This window comes from Pelophylax lessonae, assembly GCF_965119305.1.
Source record: "Pelophylax lessonae genome assembly, chromosome: 1".
Lineage (NCBI taxonomy): Eukaryota > Metazoa > Chordata > Amphibia > Anura > Ranidae > Pelophylax > Pelophylax lessonae.
The window spans coordinates 890,367,891-890,383,834 of record NC_138768.1 but is presented as its reverse complement, the minus strand read 5'-3'; the positions used below and the strand labels follow the sequence as shown (position 1 = coordinate 890,383,834).

At 48.9% G+C, this 15,944-nt stretch overlaps 1 protein-coding gene across 1 annotated transcript in view; it reads left to right on the top strand.

The window, feature by feature from the left end:
• LOC309550850 (uncharacterized protein) overlaps positions 1-15,944 on the top strand; it is a gene marked incomplete at both ends in the record, with an annotated part of 169,452 nt that overhangs the window by 15,655 nt on the left and 137,853 nt on the right. Inside the window, 2 exons of the mRNA XM_082251209.1 lie at positions 6,752-6,865; positions 14,823-14,911. Of these exons, the coding sequence (XP_082107335.1) occupies positions 6,752-6,865; positions 14,823-14,911 (203 nt within the window). The remainder of the gene's footprint in view (positions 1-6,751; positions 6,866-14,822; positions 14,912-15,944) is intronic.

Sequence of the window (15,944 nt, the reverse complement as noted above, 5' to 3'; positions counted from 1 at the left end):
ACAGCATCAAAACGCTCAGATGTGAACAGGGGCCATTGAAATAAATAGGATTTGTCTTGTTGGGCGTTTTGAGAGCTGATCCTAGAGCAGAAAAACTCCCCAAAAACGCCCCAAAACGCCTACATGTGAACGGAGCCTAACTGTGACTCTCGGCTACACTGCTTGCTTGGCTTGCCCAGTGGTGTGGTGCTCACTCACCAGAGAAGATCCAAACTCCACAAGTAGCTTTAAGCCTCGTACACACGCAATGATTATCGGCCATCTTTTGTCCAGAGTGGTGTTTTGTTGGTTGGAATGTGCTCTAGACTGCACACAAATTTTCTCGGCCAACAAAAATCTACTTCAGAAGTGATGTCATGTGATGGTTAACTTTCCGTGTGTTTTTTCCTCTCTGAGCATGCCCAGTCTTGCTCATCTGAATTTTGTCTGCCGAAATCGGTACTGACTGCACGAAAATCGGCCGTTGTGTTGACGGCCAACAAAAATTTTATAGCATGCACACCAGATTTTGTTCGGCCGAAAAGTCTGAGTCGGTTGTCGGAAGCATCATACTAACAAGCCGACAATCAGCCGATCAGACGTTGGCCGAAAATATACGGCCAACAATCGTTGCATGTGTACGGGACTTTAGTGTGGCAGCAGTGACTGCCAAGACTTTAGTCTTCATCTTCCTGCAGTCTCTTTGGTCTGTGTACTGAGTGTGGGGAAGGGGCAGGCTCTCTGTCTCATTCTCTCTGGGACAATCATGTGGAGCAGTCTCTGAGAGACTGCTCCACATGATTGCCCAAACAGAGAGTAGCCCCCACAGAGAGTGACCACTTTCACGCTGCCCGCACAGAGAGTTACCGCTGCCCGCACAGAGAGAGAGAGACCGCTCCACATAGCCTGCACAATGTTGAGTGGTCTCTCTCTCTCTCTGTGCAGGCAATGTGGAGCAGATGGATGGTGAGCTCATTCGGTGGTTCAGTGGGCCACTTGACTGGACTTGCCCCCCAGGCCTAAGGCTGCCAGCCCTCCCCTGCACACATACACCTACCTCCTGGAGAGTGTTCCTGATCTGGCACACATACACCTACCTCCTGGAGAGCGTTCCTGATCTGACACACATACACCTACCTCCTGGAGAGTGATCCTGATCTGACACCCATACACCTACCTCCTGGAGAGCTTTCCTGATCTGGCCAACTGTTGTGAAGGGTGTTTTCTTCACCAGGGAAAGAATTCTTCGGTCATCCACCACAGTTGTTTTCCTTGGTCTTCTGGGTATTCTGGTGTTGCTGAGTTGCTCAAATAGTTGATTTGGCCACACCTAATGTTTTTGCTATCACTCTGATGGTTTTTTTTTTGTCAGCCTAATGATGGCTTGCTTCACTGATAGTGACAGCTCTTTGGATCTCATATTGAGAGTTGACAGCAACAGATTCCAAATGCAAATAGCACATTGAAATGAACTCTGGACCTTTTATCTGCTCCTTGTAAATGGGATAATGAGGGAATAACACACACCTGGCCATGGAACAGCTGAGCAGCCAATTGTCCCGTTACTTTTGGTCCCTTAAAAAGTGGAAGGGACATATACAAACTGTTTGTAATTCCTATACCTTTCACCTGATTTGGATGTAAATACCCTCAAATTAAAGCTGAATGTCTGCAGTTAAAGCACATCTTGTTTGTTTCATTTCAAATCCATTGTGGTGGTGTATAGAGCCAAAAAGATTAGAATTGTGTCCATGTCCCAATATTTATGGACCTTACTGTACATACAAGCTGAACAATGTAACTATGTAAAAATGTCCATACCTGGAATTTGGCTTTAAAGTCCTTCTCTTTTCAATGTTATTGGAGCTTCAAAACCACACTCCAGTGCTTGGAAAACTTGGCTATCATTGTGTGAATTCATCTATGGTAGCTGAACCAAAAACCAATAACCCTGGAATACCATGATATTCATATCCTATATGCCCTATACCTAAATGTCATCCACTCTATGCCCTATATCCTATATTTCATATCCTATATTTACTCCCCTATATGTCCTACATCCTACATCTCATTCCTATATGCCCTATATCCTGTATGTCATACCCTTTTTGTCCAACATCCTATATGTTATACCTATATGCCCTATATGTCCTACCCTATATTCCCTGGACCCTATATGTCATACCCTATATGTCCTACATCCTATATGTCATATCATTATGCATTTGCCCTATATGTCACACCCTACATTCCTTATACCCTATATGTCATACCCTATATATCCTACATCCTGTAAGTCAAACCTATATGCCATATATCCTATTTGTTAAAATCATATATGTCCTACATCCTATATGTCATACCTATATGCCCTATATGCTATAACTATATGTCCTATATCCTATATGTCATGCCCTATCTGCCATATTCCTTATATGTCATAGCCTATATGCCCTATAACCTGTGTTACACGCTAAATGCCCTAAATTCTATATGGTATACCCTATTTGTCCTGCATCCTTTATGTCATACCTATATGCCCTATATCCTATATGTAATACCTATATGCCCTATGTCCTATATGTAATACCCAATATACCTTTTAACCATTATATCACACCCCATATGCCCTATACCAGGTGTCTCAAAACTATGGCCCTTCAGAACTACAATTCCCATCATGCCTAGTCATGTCTGTGAATGTCAGAGTTTTACAATGCCTCATGGGACGTGTAGTTCCATAACAGCTGGAGGGCCATTGTTTGAGGATCCCTGCCCTATAACCTATATGTCAAACATGTATGCCACACCCTATATCCTATATGTTATACCCTATATGTTCTGCATCCTATATGCCATAGTTATATGCCCTATATCTTATATGTCATACTCTAAGTGCCCTACATTCTATATGTCCCACATCCTACATGTCATATCCTGTATGCCCTATACCCTATATAACATACACTATATGCCATATACCCTATATCAGGGCTCAAAATTTCAAGTCATGAGCTACTAGCCAGGCCTTAAGAGTTACTCGCCACATGTTGCCCCACCCAAACCCTACCCTGCTCCGCCCCTAAACACGCCCTCGTAAAATATCTCATAAAATTACACTGTTAAATGTTTTATTCAGAATTAAGTTACAAAAAAATTTTAACAACACCTTTAGAGTCCCCACAGCGTGCCCCCTTAAATGCAGAGTGACCACAGCGTGCCCCCTTTCAATGCAGAGCGCTCGCAGCGTGCCCCCTTTCAATGCAGAGCGCCCACAGCGTGTCCCCTTTCAATGCAGAGCGCCCACAGCGTGCCCCCTTTCAATGCAGAGCGCTCACAGCGTTCCCCCTTTTAATGCAGAGCGCTCACAGCGTGCCCCCTTTCAATGCAGAGCGCCCACCGCGTGCCCCCTTTCAATGCAGAGCGCTCACAGCGTGCCCCCTTTCATTGCAGAGCGCTCACAGCGTGCCCCCTTTCAATGCAGAGCGCTCACAGCGTGCCCCCTTTCAATGCAGAGCGCTCACAGCGTGCCCCCTTTCAATGCAGAGAGCTCACAGCGTGCCCCCTTTCAATGCAGAGGGCCTACAGCGTGCCCCCTTACATTGCAGAGCGCCCACAGCGTGCCCCCTTTCAATGCAGAGCACTCACAGCGTGCCCCCTTTCAATGCAGAGCGCCCACAGCGTGCCCCCTTTCAATGCAGAGCGCTCACAGAGTGCCTCCTTTCAATGCAGAGCGCTCACAGCGTGCCCCCTTTCAATGCAGAGCGCCTACAGAGTGCCCCCTTACATTGCAGAGCTCCCACAGCGGGCCCCCTTTCAATGCCGAGCGCCCACAGCGTGCCCCCTTTCAATGCAGAGTGCTCACAGCTTGTCCCCTTTCAATGCAGAGCGCTCACAGCGTGCCCCCTTACATTGCAGAGCGCCCAAAGCGTGCCCCCTTTCAATGCAGAGCGCCTACAGCGTGCCCCCTTTCAATGCAAAGCGCTCACAGCGTGCCCCCTTTCAATGCAGAGCGCACACAGCGTGCCCCCTTTCAGTGCAGAGCGCCCACAGCGTGCCCCCTTTCAATGCAGAGAGCTCACAGCGTGCCCCCTTTCAATGCAGAGGGCCTACAGCGTGCCCCCTTACATTGCAGAGCGCCCACAGCGTGCCCCCTTTCAATGCAGAGCACTCACAGCGTGCCCCCTTTCAATGCAGAGCGCCCACAGCGTGCCCCCTTTCAATGCAGAGCGCTCACAGCGTGCCCCCTTTCAATGCAGAGCGCCTACAGAGTGCCCCCTTACATTGCAGAGCTCCCACAGCGGGCCCCCTTTCAATGCCGAGCGCCCACAGCGTGCCCCCTTTCAATGCAGAGTGCTCACAGCTTGTCCCCTTTCAATGCAGAGCGCTCACAGCGTGCCCCCTTACATTGCAGAGCGCCCACAGCGTGCCCCCTTTCAATGCAGAGCGCCTACAGCGTGCCCCCTTTCAATGCAAAGCGCTCACAGCGTGCCCCCTTTCAATGCAGAGCGCACACAGCGTGCCCCCTTTCAGTGCAGAGCGCCCACAGCGTGCCCCCTTTCATTGCAGAGCGCTCACAGCGTGCCCCCTTTCAATGCAGAGTGCTTACAGCGTGCCCCCTTACATTGCAGAGCGCCCACAGCGTGCCCCCTTTCATTGCAGAGCGCCCACAGCATGCCCCCTTTCAATGCAGAGTGCTTACAGCGTGCCCCCTTACATTGCAGAGCGCCCACAGCGTGCCCCCTTTCAATGCAGAGTGCTCACAGCGTGCCCCCTTTCAATGCAGAGCGCTCACAGCGTGCCCCCTTACATTGCAGAGCGCTCACAGCGTGCCCCCTTTCACTGCAGAGCGCTCACAGCGTGCCCCCTTACATTGCAGAGCGCCCACAGCATGCCCCCTTTCAATGCAGAGCGCTTACAGCGTGCCCCCTTTCAATGCAGAGCGCTCACAGCGTGCCCCCTTACATTGCAGAGCGCTCACAGCGTGCCCCCTTTCACTGCAGAGCGCTCACAGCGTGCCCCCTTACATTGCAGAGTGCCCACAGTGTGCCCCCTATCAATGCAGAGCGCTCACAGCGTGCCCCCTTACATTGCAGAGTGCCCACAGTGTGCAGAGAGAGCAGCATGCACTTACCTGCAGCGGGTGGTTTCTCGTCAATCCTGCGCGAGAGAGGAGGGGGGGTGAGAGAGATAGAGAGAGAGAGGGGGGGAGATGAGAGAGAGAGGGGGGATGAGAGAGATAGGGGGGATGATAGAGAGAGAGAGGGGGGATGAGAGAGAGAGAGAGAGAGAGAGAGAGGGGGAGATGAGAGAGAGGGGGGATGAGAGAGAGAGAGAACGGGGGGGGATGAGAGAGATAGGGGGGATGATAGAGAGAGAGAGGGGGGATGAGAGAGAGAGAGAGAGAGAGAGAGAGAGAGAGGGGGAGATGAGAGAGAGGGGGGATGAGAGAGAGAGAGAACGGGGGGGATGAGAGAGCGAGGGGGGTGAGAGAGAGAGAGAGAGAGAGGGGGGGTGAGAGAGGCGGCTCTTGCAATCAGTGGCCAATAGAGTCTCAGGTGGAGGGGGGCAGCTTTTTTGCTGCCCCCCTGCAAAGTGCTGCCCTAGGCCTGGGCCTTGTCGGCCTAGGCCAAAATACAGCACTGCCCATGCGCATGCGTGTGAGTTACATCATCGCAGTTTGGCCAATGACTGGAGCCCAAGAACCCAGAGAAAAGACCAGATGAAGATGGAATCCCTCTTAGTAGTGACAGCACACCGCTGGAGAGATCTGTTTTTTAGGTTAGAAAAATATAATTAGGGGCTCATTCCTCCAGGTACTTTGGCTGTGTGAAGGAGGAGTCCTCCAGCTTGATCTTGATAGGCGGAGGATGAAAAGGGAGGTGGGTGGACTTCCAATGTCGTGCAAGTGCACCCCGTTAACACTGAGGGCAGCTCTTAGGAATGGCAGAAGCAGTCCCAACTAGCAGGCAAGAAAAGAAGAAAGGCGCCTCTAAGTGCAGCTAGCAACACTTTATTGCACACATAACAAGCAGACTTAGAGGATGGATGACATGTGACGTCACAGCTCGGGTTCTCTTTCTGGTTCTGTGACTCGTCCTATCCTCTAACTTGGTCTGATGAAGGAGCACTACTGTGCATGCTCCGAAATGCGTTACCGTCCCTTTGACGTCATTACGGTCGGTGCGGTCCATTAGCGAGGCATGCGTTCCACCGCAGCCTCTGATTGATCCACCGTTCCTGATTGGACTCACCTACCTGTGTCATCTCTCTGCCTGCTGGACAGCTAGAGGATAGGATGAGTCGCGGGACCAGGAAGAGCCCCCGAGCTGTGACGTTACGTTACATGTCATCCATCCTGTAAGTCTGCTTGTTGTGTGTGCAATAAAGTTTAGCCAGCTGCACTCAGAGGCACCTTTCTTCTTTTCTTGCCTGTCATTCTATGGGGATGCAGCGCCTGTATGAACACAGCCGCAGGCTCTAATTGGACAGGTGTGCAGGTGAGCGCCCCCCAAATGCACACTGTCTGTGTTTGGTCCGTACACCTGCACCCCCACCCCCAGTTCAGTGTATATTCTTAGCACTCCTTGGTGCCATAATGAAAATACCCCTGGGAGCAGGCATAGGAGTTATGTCATCCCTTTCCAGCCAACCAATGGTGGAAGGCACCCAGAGGAAGCTGGAGATTGGATTTTCAGTATTGCTGTTATCTGTGCACACAAAGCTTTTGAACGCTCTCAATATCTCCCAATATCTCTATATTTTACAGAACCTAACAGTGGAAGAGCTCGCCTGCAGAGGCCTCAAATCTTTGGTGGCCATCTTCAACCAAGGGAGGGAATATGCTGAACTGCAATCCTCTCTCATCCAACTCTCAAACAAAGTAAGTACACCCTGTATACATTTGTATCCAAGCCTTGCGTCATGCCTCAGTTGCTATATTAATCTCTTCCTGACCGCATAATGGATGCATACAGTGAAAATAATTCTGCACATATGTGTCCATGGCGGCAGAGGGTTGTGTGCCAAGAGTGCTTTCACTGTGCCTTCCCAGCACTCCGATGTTGTTAACAACTTTTGGTCATGGCTTCTGATCAGGATCCAGTGGGATGGGATCCAGTGGGAATCCCTTCTACCTCCTGGACATTAAAGGCCACTTAAAGGTCCCATGGGAGGCAGCATTAAGGGGTTAAAGAATAACCCCTCCCATTACCCCTCACAGTCCCCTCCCAGTAACCTATCAATACCTGTCTCAGTACCCCTCTTAGTACCTGTCGTAGTACCCCTCTCATACACTTTCCCCCATCATTACCTTTCACTGTCAATAGCCCTCTTAGTATCCCTCTCAGTACCCCTCTCAGTGCCTCTTAGTGCCATTCCCTATACCCATCTCAGTACCTGTCTCAGTACCCCTCCCAATATCCATCTCAGTTTCCCCCCAGTATCCATCCCAGTCCACTTCTCAGCACCCCCTCAGTATCCCCCCCAGTAACCCTCTTACTACCCATCCCAGAACCCATCTCAATACCTCTCTCCCAGTACCCTTTCTGGTACCCATCTCAGTACCCCTCTCTGACCTCTTTCTCCCGGTATCCCTCTTAGTACCCATCTCGGAACTCATCTCAATATCTCTCTCAGTACCCTTCTCAGAACTCATCTCATCACAATATCCCTCTCAGTACTTCTCTAAATACCTGTCTCAGTGCCCGTCTCAATACCCATCTCAGTAACCTCTTAGTACGCCTCTCAGTACATATATCAGGGCCTGTCTCAGTACCCATTCCAGTACCCCTCTCAGTACCTGTCTCCATGCCCCTCTTGGTTTCCCTCCCAGTACTCCTTTCAGTATTCCTCTCTCATCACCCCCTCCTAGTACCCTTCTCATTTCTCCTCCCTATACCTGTCCCAGTACCTCTCTCAATGCCTGTCTCAGTACCCCTCTCAGTACATGCATCAATGCCCATCTCAGTACCAGTCCCAGTACCCCTCTCAGTGCCTGTCTCAGTAACCCTTATAATTTCCCTCCCAGTACCCCTCTCACTATTCCTCCTAGAACCCTTCTCATTACTCCTCCCTGTACCTCTCAATACCTGTCTCAGTACCCCTCTTAGTACATGCATCAATGCCCATCTCAGTACCAGTACCTCTCTCAATACCCGTCTCAGTACCCCTCTTAGTACATGCATCAATGCCCATCTCAGTACCAGTACCTCTCTCAATACCCGTCTCAGTACCCCTCTTAGTACATGCATCAATGCCCATCTCAGTACCAGTACCAGTACCCCGCTCAGTACCTGTTTCAGTAATCCTCATAGTTTTCCTCCCAGTACACCTTCCAGTACCCTTCTTATTACTCCTCCCTGTACCTGCCTCAGTACTTCTCCCAGTACTCCTCTCAAGACCTGTCTCAGTACCATTCCCAGTACCTGTCAGGGATACCACATGCAGGCATCCAGCAAGGGTGATCAAATCAGTTGGCTGCACCAAGGAATCAGGACCCAGATGGATAAAGATGTAAATACGTTTATTAAGCAAAATGACACTCCAATACCAACACCAGTGACCATAAACAAGTAAACTAAATATAAATGATAACAGTACAAAACCCCAATAGAACCTAACAACCTATATACAAAAGGATGGAGCAAACAATAGCAGGACAGGGACAGGAGACAAGGAAAGCAGGGAGCCAGGTACAGAAAGCAGGACTCAGGATCAGAATACAGGTTTCAGGATCAGGCTCAGGATCAGAATACAGGTTTCAGGATCAGGCTCAGGATCAGAATACAGGTTTCAGGATCAGGCTCAGGATCAGAATACAGGTTTCAGGATCAGACTCAGGATCAGACTCAGGATCAGAATACAGGTTTCAGGATCAGGCTCAGGATCAGGATACAGGTTTCAGGATGCAGGTTTAGACAGGGACACGGCTAGCAGAGAAAATACTGAAGCACTGAGCCTCAGTGAAGGGCGGGCTTATATTCCCTCAGCAGTCCTCCTCAGGTGCAGCTTAATTAAAAGAACAGTCCAGCTACTGGGAGACACCCGCTGGTGGGCCCTGGAACTGTGCCCCTCAGTTCCAGGAACAACAGTGCCACCAGCAGGTGACCTACGTAATGACACTGATCCTGACAGTTCCCCCCCCTCCAGACGCTCCATTGTGCTTTTACCCCGAAAGTCCAAAAAGGTCTCCCCTCCATGTCTGTGGGTCTTCTAGCACTCTCTAGGCCAAAGTCCTTTAACTTGCCAGAAGGCCTGCCACCAGAGTCCAGCAAATGATCATGCGCCCCACCACCAGGATCTGGAAGCCGTCTAGGCACCCCACAGGTCAAGTTTCTGAAGAGGCGTAACATTAGGGATACACCTGCCCTCATTGAAACACATGTCCCAACACTGGGACTGAAGGCAAGCTGGACATCAAGCAGGGGAGTGCCAGCGGCATGCAGGATATCCGGCAGTGGCACACCAGGCTGGGCAACAGACAGTGACACATCAAACAGGGCGGCAGACCGTGGCTCAGCAGGCACTGGATCAGCAAGCACTGGGTCAGCAGGCACCGGAACAGCAAGCACTGGGTCAGCGGGCACTGGAACAGCAAGCACTGGGTCAGCAGGCACTGGAACAGCAAACACTGGGTCAGCAGGCTGGGTAGTGGTCACCGGAACAGCGGGCACAGGATCAGCTGGCACCAGATCAGCGGGCTGAGTAAGAGACACCGGATCAGCAGGCACCAGAACTGCGGGCACCAGAACAGCGGGCACTAGATCAGCAGGCTCAGTAGGAGGCACCGGATCAGCGGGCACCAGAACAGTGGGCACTGGACCAGCAGGCTCAGTAGGAGGCACCAGAACAGCGGGCACTGGAACAGCAGGCTCAGTAGGAGGCACCGGATCAGCGGGCACCGGAACAGCGGGCACTGGATCAGCAGGAGGCACCAGATCAGCGGGCACTGGATCAGCAGGCTCAGTAGGAGGCACCGGATCAGTGTGCACTGGATCAGAAGGCTCAGTAGGAGGCACCAGATCAACGGGCACTGGAGCAGCGGGCACCGGAACAGTGGGCACTGGGACAGCAGGCTGAGAAACAGGCACCGGATCAGCAGGCTGGGTAGTGGTCACCGGAACAACGGGCACTGGATTAGCGGGCACCGGTACAGCAGGCACCGGAACAGCAAGCACTGGGTCAGCGGGCTCAGTAGGAGGCACCGGATCAGCGGGCACTGGATCAGCAGGCTCAGTAGGAGGCATTAGATCAGCGGGCACTGGATCAGCAGGCTCAGTAGGAGGCACCAAATCAGCGGGCACTGGAACAGCAGGCATCAGAACAGCGGCACTGGATCAGCAGGCTCAGTAGGAGGCACCGGATCAGTGGGCACTGGATCAGCAGGCTCAGTAGAAGGCACCAGATCAGCGAGCACTGGAACAGCAGGCATCAGAACAGCGGGCACTGGATCAGCAGGCTCAGTAGGAGGCACCAGAACATCAGGCATCAGAACAGCGGGCACCGGAACAGCGGGCACTGGGACAGCAGGCTGAGAAACAGGCACCGGATCAGCAGGTTGGGTAACAGGTATAATTATATGTGTTGGGAAAAATCTCCTTTTCTTTTTAGGTTTAGATACAGGAATCTTGCTAGTGATTGCAGGGCTATGAATAGATTGTGAAGTAGATGGAAGCGAAATGACAGTATTGGGAGATGGTGGAAAAGGAGAAACAGTTACAGAGGAGAATTTCTGAGAGGTTGCTAGGGGCAACAGAGTAGTAGAGGAAGTTTTCACAGGGTTAAATGCAGGAAAAGTGCAACTCGTTAAGCCAGGATATGAACAAGCAGTAGAAAGCAAGCCATACCTAACTGCAGCTGTGGTTGCTACGGGTAACGGAGAGGAGAAACTTTGAGAAAACTGGTGTCCAGAGGCAGAAGTGGATTGGTGTGAGTTAGCTGATGCTAAATTGGAAAGATCTGACCAGGTTTGCAGTAAGGGCTGAACAAAACTCAATTTACAACCCCCTTGTCTGATTAGAGAATATACAGCATTCATACAATCCAACAGGGCCTCTGGAGAATACACTGAATAATGTTCAATAAAATAGGGTTTATCATCTTCCAAGAGCCACACAAGAGATACCACCTGAGAGACACTAAAAGGAGGAGAATAATCATCACCACCCTTAGGGGTACTAGATAAAGCCAACTCTGCACAGAGCTGAATAAGTGGCTGAATCTCTTTGAACAAAACTCTGCCTTGGTCAACAAACGAGTGGGCCAGACGGATGCATTCCAACAACTGCTCGCTAGTGAAAAGCCCCGTACACACGTACCGATCGTCGGCCGAACGATCGGCCGTCTTTTGTCCAGGGCTGTCGTGTCTGTTGAAAACTGCAAAAGACTGCACACTAATTTTGTCGGCCAACAACAGCCGACTGCAGAAGTGATGTCATGTGATGGTTCACTTTCCTTGTCTTTTTTCTTTTCTGAGCATGCCCAGTCTTGCAAATCTGCTGTCTGTCGGCCGAAATCTGTACTGACTGGTGAACAATCGGCCGTTCTGGTGTCCGCATACAAAAATTTTAATGCTTGCACGACAGATTCTGTTCGGCCGAAAGTGCGCTGTCGGCTGTCGGAAGCATCATACTAACAAGCATACAATCGGCCGATCGGTCGTCGGCCGAATCTTTTCGGCCGACAATCTGCACGTGTGTACGGGCCTTAAGTTTTCCCTGTCTTCTGTTACAAGCAAAGAAAAATAAAAGGCCTCCTCTGACTGCATCTTGCAACAACCAGAAAATTCCTAATTCCCAGGTGCAACCGATCTGATCGTTAGTGGATTCAGTATTGTGTCAGGGATACCACATGCAGGCATCCAGCAAGGGTGATCAGATCAGTTGGCTGCACCAAGGAATCAGGACCCAGATGGATAAAGATGTAAAAAAGTTTATTAAGCAAAATGACACTCCAATACCAACACCAGTTACCATAAACAATTAAACAAAATAAACAGTGCCTTGCAAAAGTATTCGGCCCCCTTGAACTTTGCGACCTTTTGCCACATTTCAGGCTTCAAACATAAAGATATAAAACTGTGTAATTTTTTGTGAAGAATCAACAACAAGTGGGACACAATCATGAAGTGGAACGAAATTTATTGGATATTTCAAACTTTTTTAACAAATAAAAAACTGAAAAATTGGGAGTGCAAAATTATTCAGCCCCCTTAAGTTAATACTTTGTAGCGCCACCTTTGCTGTGATTACAGCTGTAAGTCGCTTGGGGTATGTCTCTATCAGTTTTGCACATCGAGAGACTGAAATTTTTGCCCATTCCTCCTTGCAAAACAGCTCGAGCTCAGTGAGGTTGGATGGAGAGCGTTTGTGAACAGCAGTTTTCAGTTCTTTCCACAGATTCTCGATTGGATTCAGGTCTGGACTTTGACTTGGCCATTCTAACACCTGGATATGTTTATTTGTGAACCATTCCATTGTAGATTTTGCTTTATGTTTTGGATCATTGTCTTGTTGGAAGACAAATCTCCGTCCCAGTCTCAGGTCTTTTGCAGACTCCATCAGGTTTTCTTCCAGAATGGTCCTGTATTTGGCTCCATCCATCTTCCCATCAATTTTAACCATCTTCCCTGTCCCTGCTGAAGAAAAGCAGGCCCAAACCATGATACTGCCACCACCATGTTTGACAGTGGGGGATGGTGTGTTCAGGGTGATGAGCTGTGTTGCTTTTACGCCAAACATAATCTTTTGCATTGTTGCCAAAAAGTTTGATTTTGGTTTCATCTGAGCAGAGCTCCTTCTTCCACATGTTTGGTGTCTCCTAGGTAGTGTTGCCACCTCATCGCTTTAAACCAGGACACATATTACTTACACAGGTTCTGTGGCTGATTAAGGTGGTAATTAAACTCACTTGGTGCCTTATGTGCATTATATTAGCCTCAGAACCTGTGTATTTAACGTGTGTCCTGGTTTAAAGGGATGAGGTGGCAACCCTACTCCCAGGTGGCTTGTAACAAACTTTAAACGACACTTTTTATGGATATCTTTAAGAAATGGCTTTCTTCTTGCCACTCTTCCATAAAGGGCAGATTTGTGCAGTATACGACTGATTGTTGTCCTATGGACAGAGTCTCCCACCTCAGCTGTAGATCTCTGCAGTTCATCCAGAGTGATCATGGGCCTCTTGGCTGCATCTCTGATCAGTCTTCTCCTTGTATGAGCTGAAAGTTTAGAGGGACGGCCAGGTCTTCGTAGATTTGCAGTGGTCTGATACTCCTTCCATTTCAATATTATCTCTTGCACAGTGCTCCTTGGGATGTTTAAAGCTTGGGAAATCTTTTTGTATCCAAATCCAGCTTTAAACTTCTGCACAACAGTATCTCGGACCTGCCTGGTGTGTTCCTTGTTCTTCATGATGCTCTCTGCGCTTTAAACGGACCTCTGAGACTATCACAGTGCAGGTGCATTTATACGGAGACTTGATTACACACAGGTGGATTCTATTTATCATCATTAGTCATTTAGGTCAACATTGGATCATTCAGAGATCCTCACTGAACTTCTGGAGAGAGTTTGCTGCACTGAAAGTAAAGGGGCTGAATAATTTTGCACGCCCAATTTTTCAATTTTTTATTTGTTAACAAAGTTTGAAATATCCAATAAATTTCGTCCCACTTGTTGTTGATTCTTCACAAAAAAATTACAGTTTTATATCTTTATGTTTGAAGCCTGAAATGTGGCAAAAGGTCGCAAAGTTCAAGGGGGCCGAATACTTTTGCAAGGCACTGTAAATGATAAAAGTACAAAACCCCAATAGAACCTAACAACCTATATACAAAAGGATGGAGCAAACAATAGCAGGACAGGAGACAAGGAAAGCAGGGAGCCAGGATCAGAATACAGGTTACAGGATCAGGCTCAGACAGGGACACGGCTAGCAGAGAAAATACTGAAGCACTGAGCCTCAGTGAAGGTCGGTGTAACGTTAGAAAAGCATACCCCGTAAGAAATCCATACCCACGTCACTTCCGGTGAGGAACAGCTGAGCAGCGTAGCAGTGCGCATGCTCACAGCCCCAGATACGTAATTGAACAGCTGAGGAGCTGACTAGTGCGCATGCGCGGAGGGTATGAAATTATCACGGCAGTGTGTGTAACGTTACACCGCATCAGCTGTTGCGGCGGTTACATAAAAACAGCTCGGTTGCAATGTGAGTCATCTCCGCTCCTTTCGCTGTCACTTCACTGATCTTGGCTAGTAAATATAAAAGCGGCGGCGGGTGTATGACGGAGATCTCGGCTCCGTGATTTATATTTTCATACACCCGCCGCCGCTTTTATATTTACTAGCCCAGATCAGGGAAGTGACAGGGAAAGGAGCGGAGATGACTCATGTTGCAGCCGAGCTGTTTTACTGTGAACACAGCAACAGCTGAGGCGGTGTAACGTTACACACACTGCCGTGAAAAATCCATACCCTCCGAGCATGTGCACTAGTCAGCTCCTCAGCTGTTCAATGACATAGGTGCTGACGTAGGTGCACCGGAAGTGATGAGGGTATGGATTTTTTACGGGTATGTTTTTTTCACGGAACAGCGGGCTTATATTCCCTCAGCAGTCCTCCTCAGGTGCAGCTGAATTAAAAGAACAGTCCAGCTGCTGGGAGACACCCGCTGGTGGGCCCTGGAACTGCGCCCAGGAACAACAGTGCCACCAGCAGGTGACCCACGTAATGACACTGATCCTGACAGTACCCTTCTTACTGCCCATCTCACCTGTCTCAGTTCCACTCTTCTCCTACTTCTCTCCATCATGACCTTCTTCTGTTTTCTTCTAATTGAAGGTGAATTGTACGTTGAATTATGAAGAGGAGTATGACCTCAAGTCGGCTCTTGATGAACTTTTCCAGGCTTTTCAACGTCATCGCCATCAGTAATGTCTCCCGACTCCCCACCATGAATACTACCATTTCTTGTCTTTATTTATTTGTAAGCGTGAGGACATGCAATGCTGAGTATGTGTATATAGTCATACGTCTGTTCAGATGAACTTTTTATGAACCTTCCTTTTCATGTCTATAGTCATCCTTATCTATTATCCTTATCCATCACACTCTGTACTCCTCTCTGCTCTGTATTTTCTGTCTGCCCCTTATTCTCCCCCTACTCCTCACCCTATACCTCCCCACTCTTTCTATGTTTCTTTAACTGCCCCCCCCCCCCCACCCTTCTACATTTCCCACCTCTCTATCTGTCCCCTCTAATGCCTCTATCTGCCCCCCCCCCCATACCCCTCTATCTGCCCCTTCCTTACTTTTTTTTCTGCCCCCTCTAACCCCTCTATCTTCCCCATCCCCCTCATCTCTCAATTTGCCCCTTCTAACCCTTTGATCTTCCACTTCCCCAACCCTCTATCTGCCCCCTCTATCTGCCCCAATCCACTTTATTTTGATTATAATTGCTAGCATCTTCACAGGGTGGTACTTCAGATGCCAATATTGATAGCATAGTGCCTTGTCTTATAAATTTATATACAATTTGGACAAAGCGATGGACTTTATAGGCTCCAATAAAAAGAAAATAAAAAAAAAATGTAATTACAAATAATCCTAAAACATAAACAGATATATAAAATCTCACAGTGAACATGCTAACCTGCACTACTATCACCAACTACAACACCAAAATGCCTTAGCCAACTCCATGAAAATAAAGCGCCAGTAATTCATCTACCAGTAACCAGGTGGGCTTGGTGTAAGATGATGTAACTCTACATGTTTTGTGCTGTTGCGCTTCCTCGGGAGCTTAAGCAGGTATTAGTTTATAGTAGCAGGTTGAGGAAGAACGATAATGGATAAAAAGCCATCAGGGGAGCAGTACTGGTGGGTGCTCTGAGAGGACACAGATGAGCAATGTGGAGACCACAACCATGGGTATTTAAGGCCCTATGGACCCATACTGAGGAC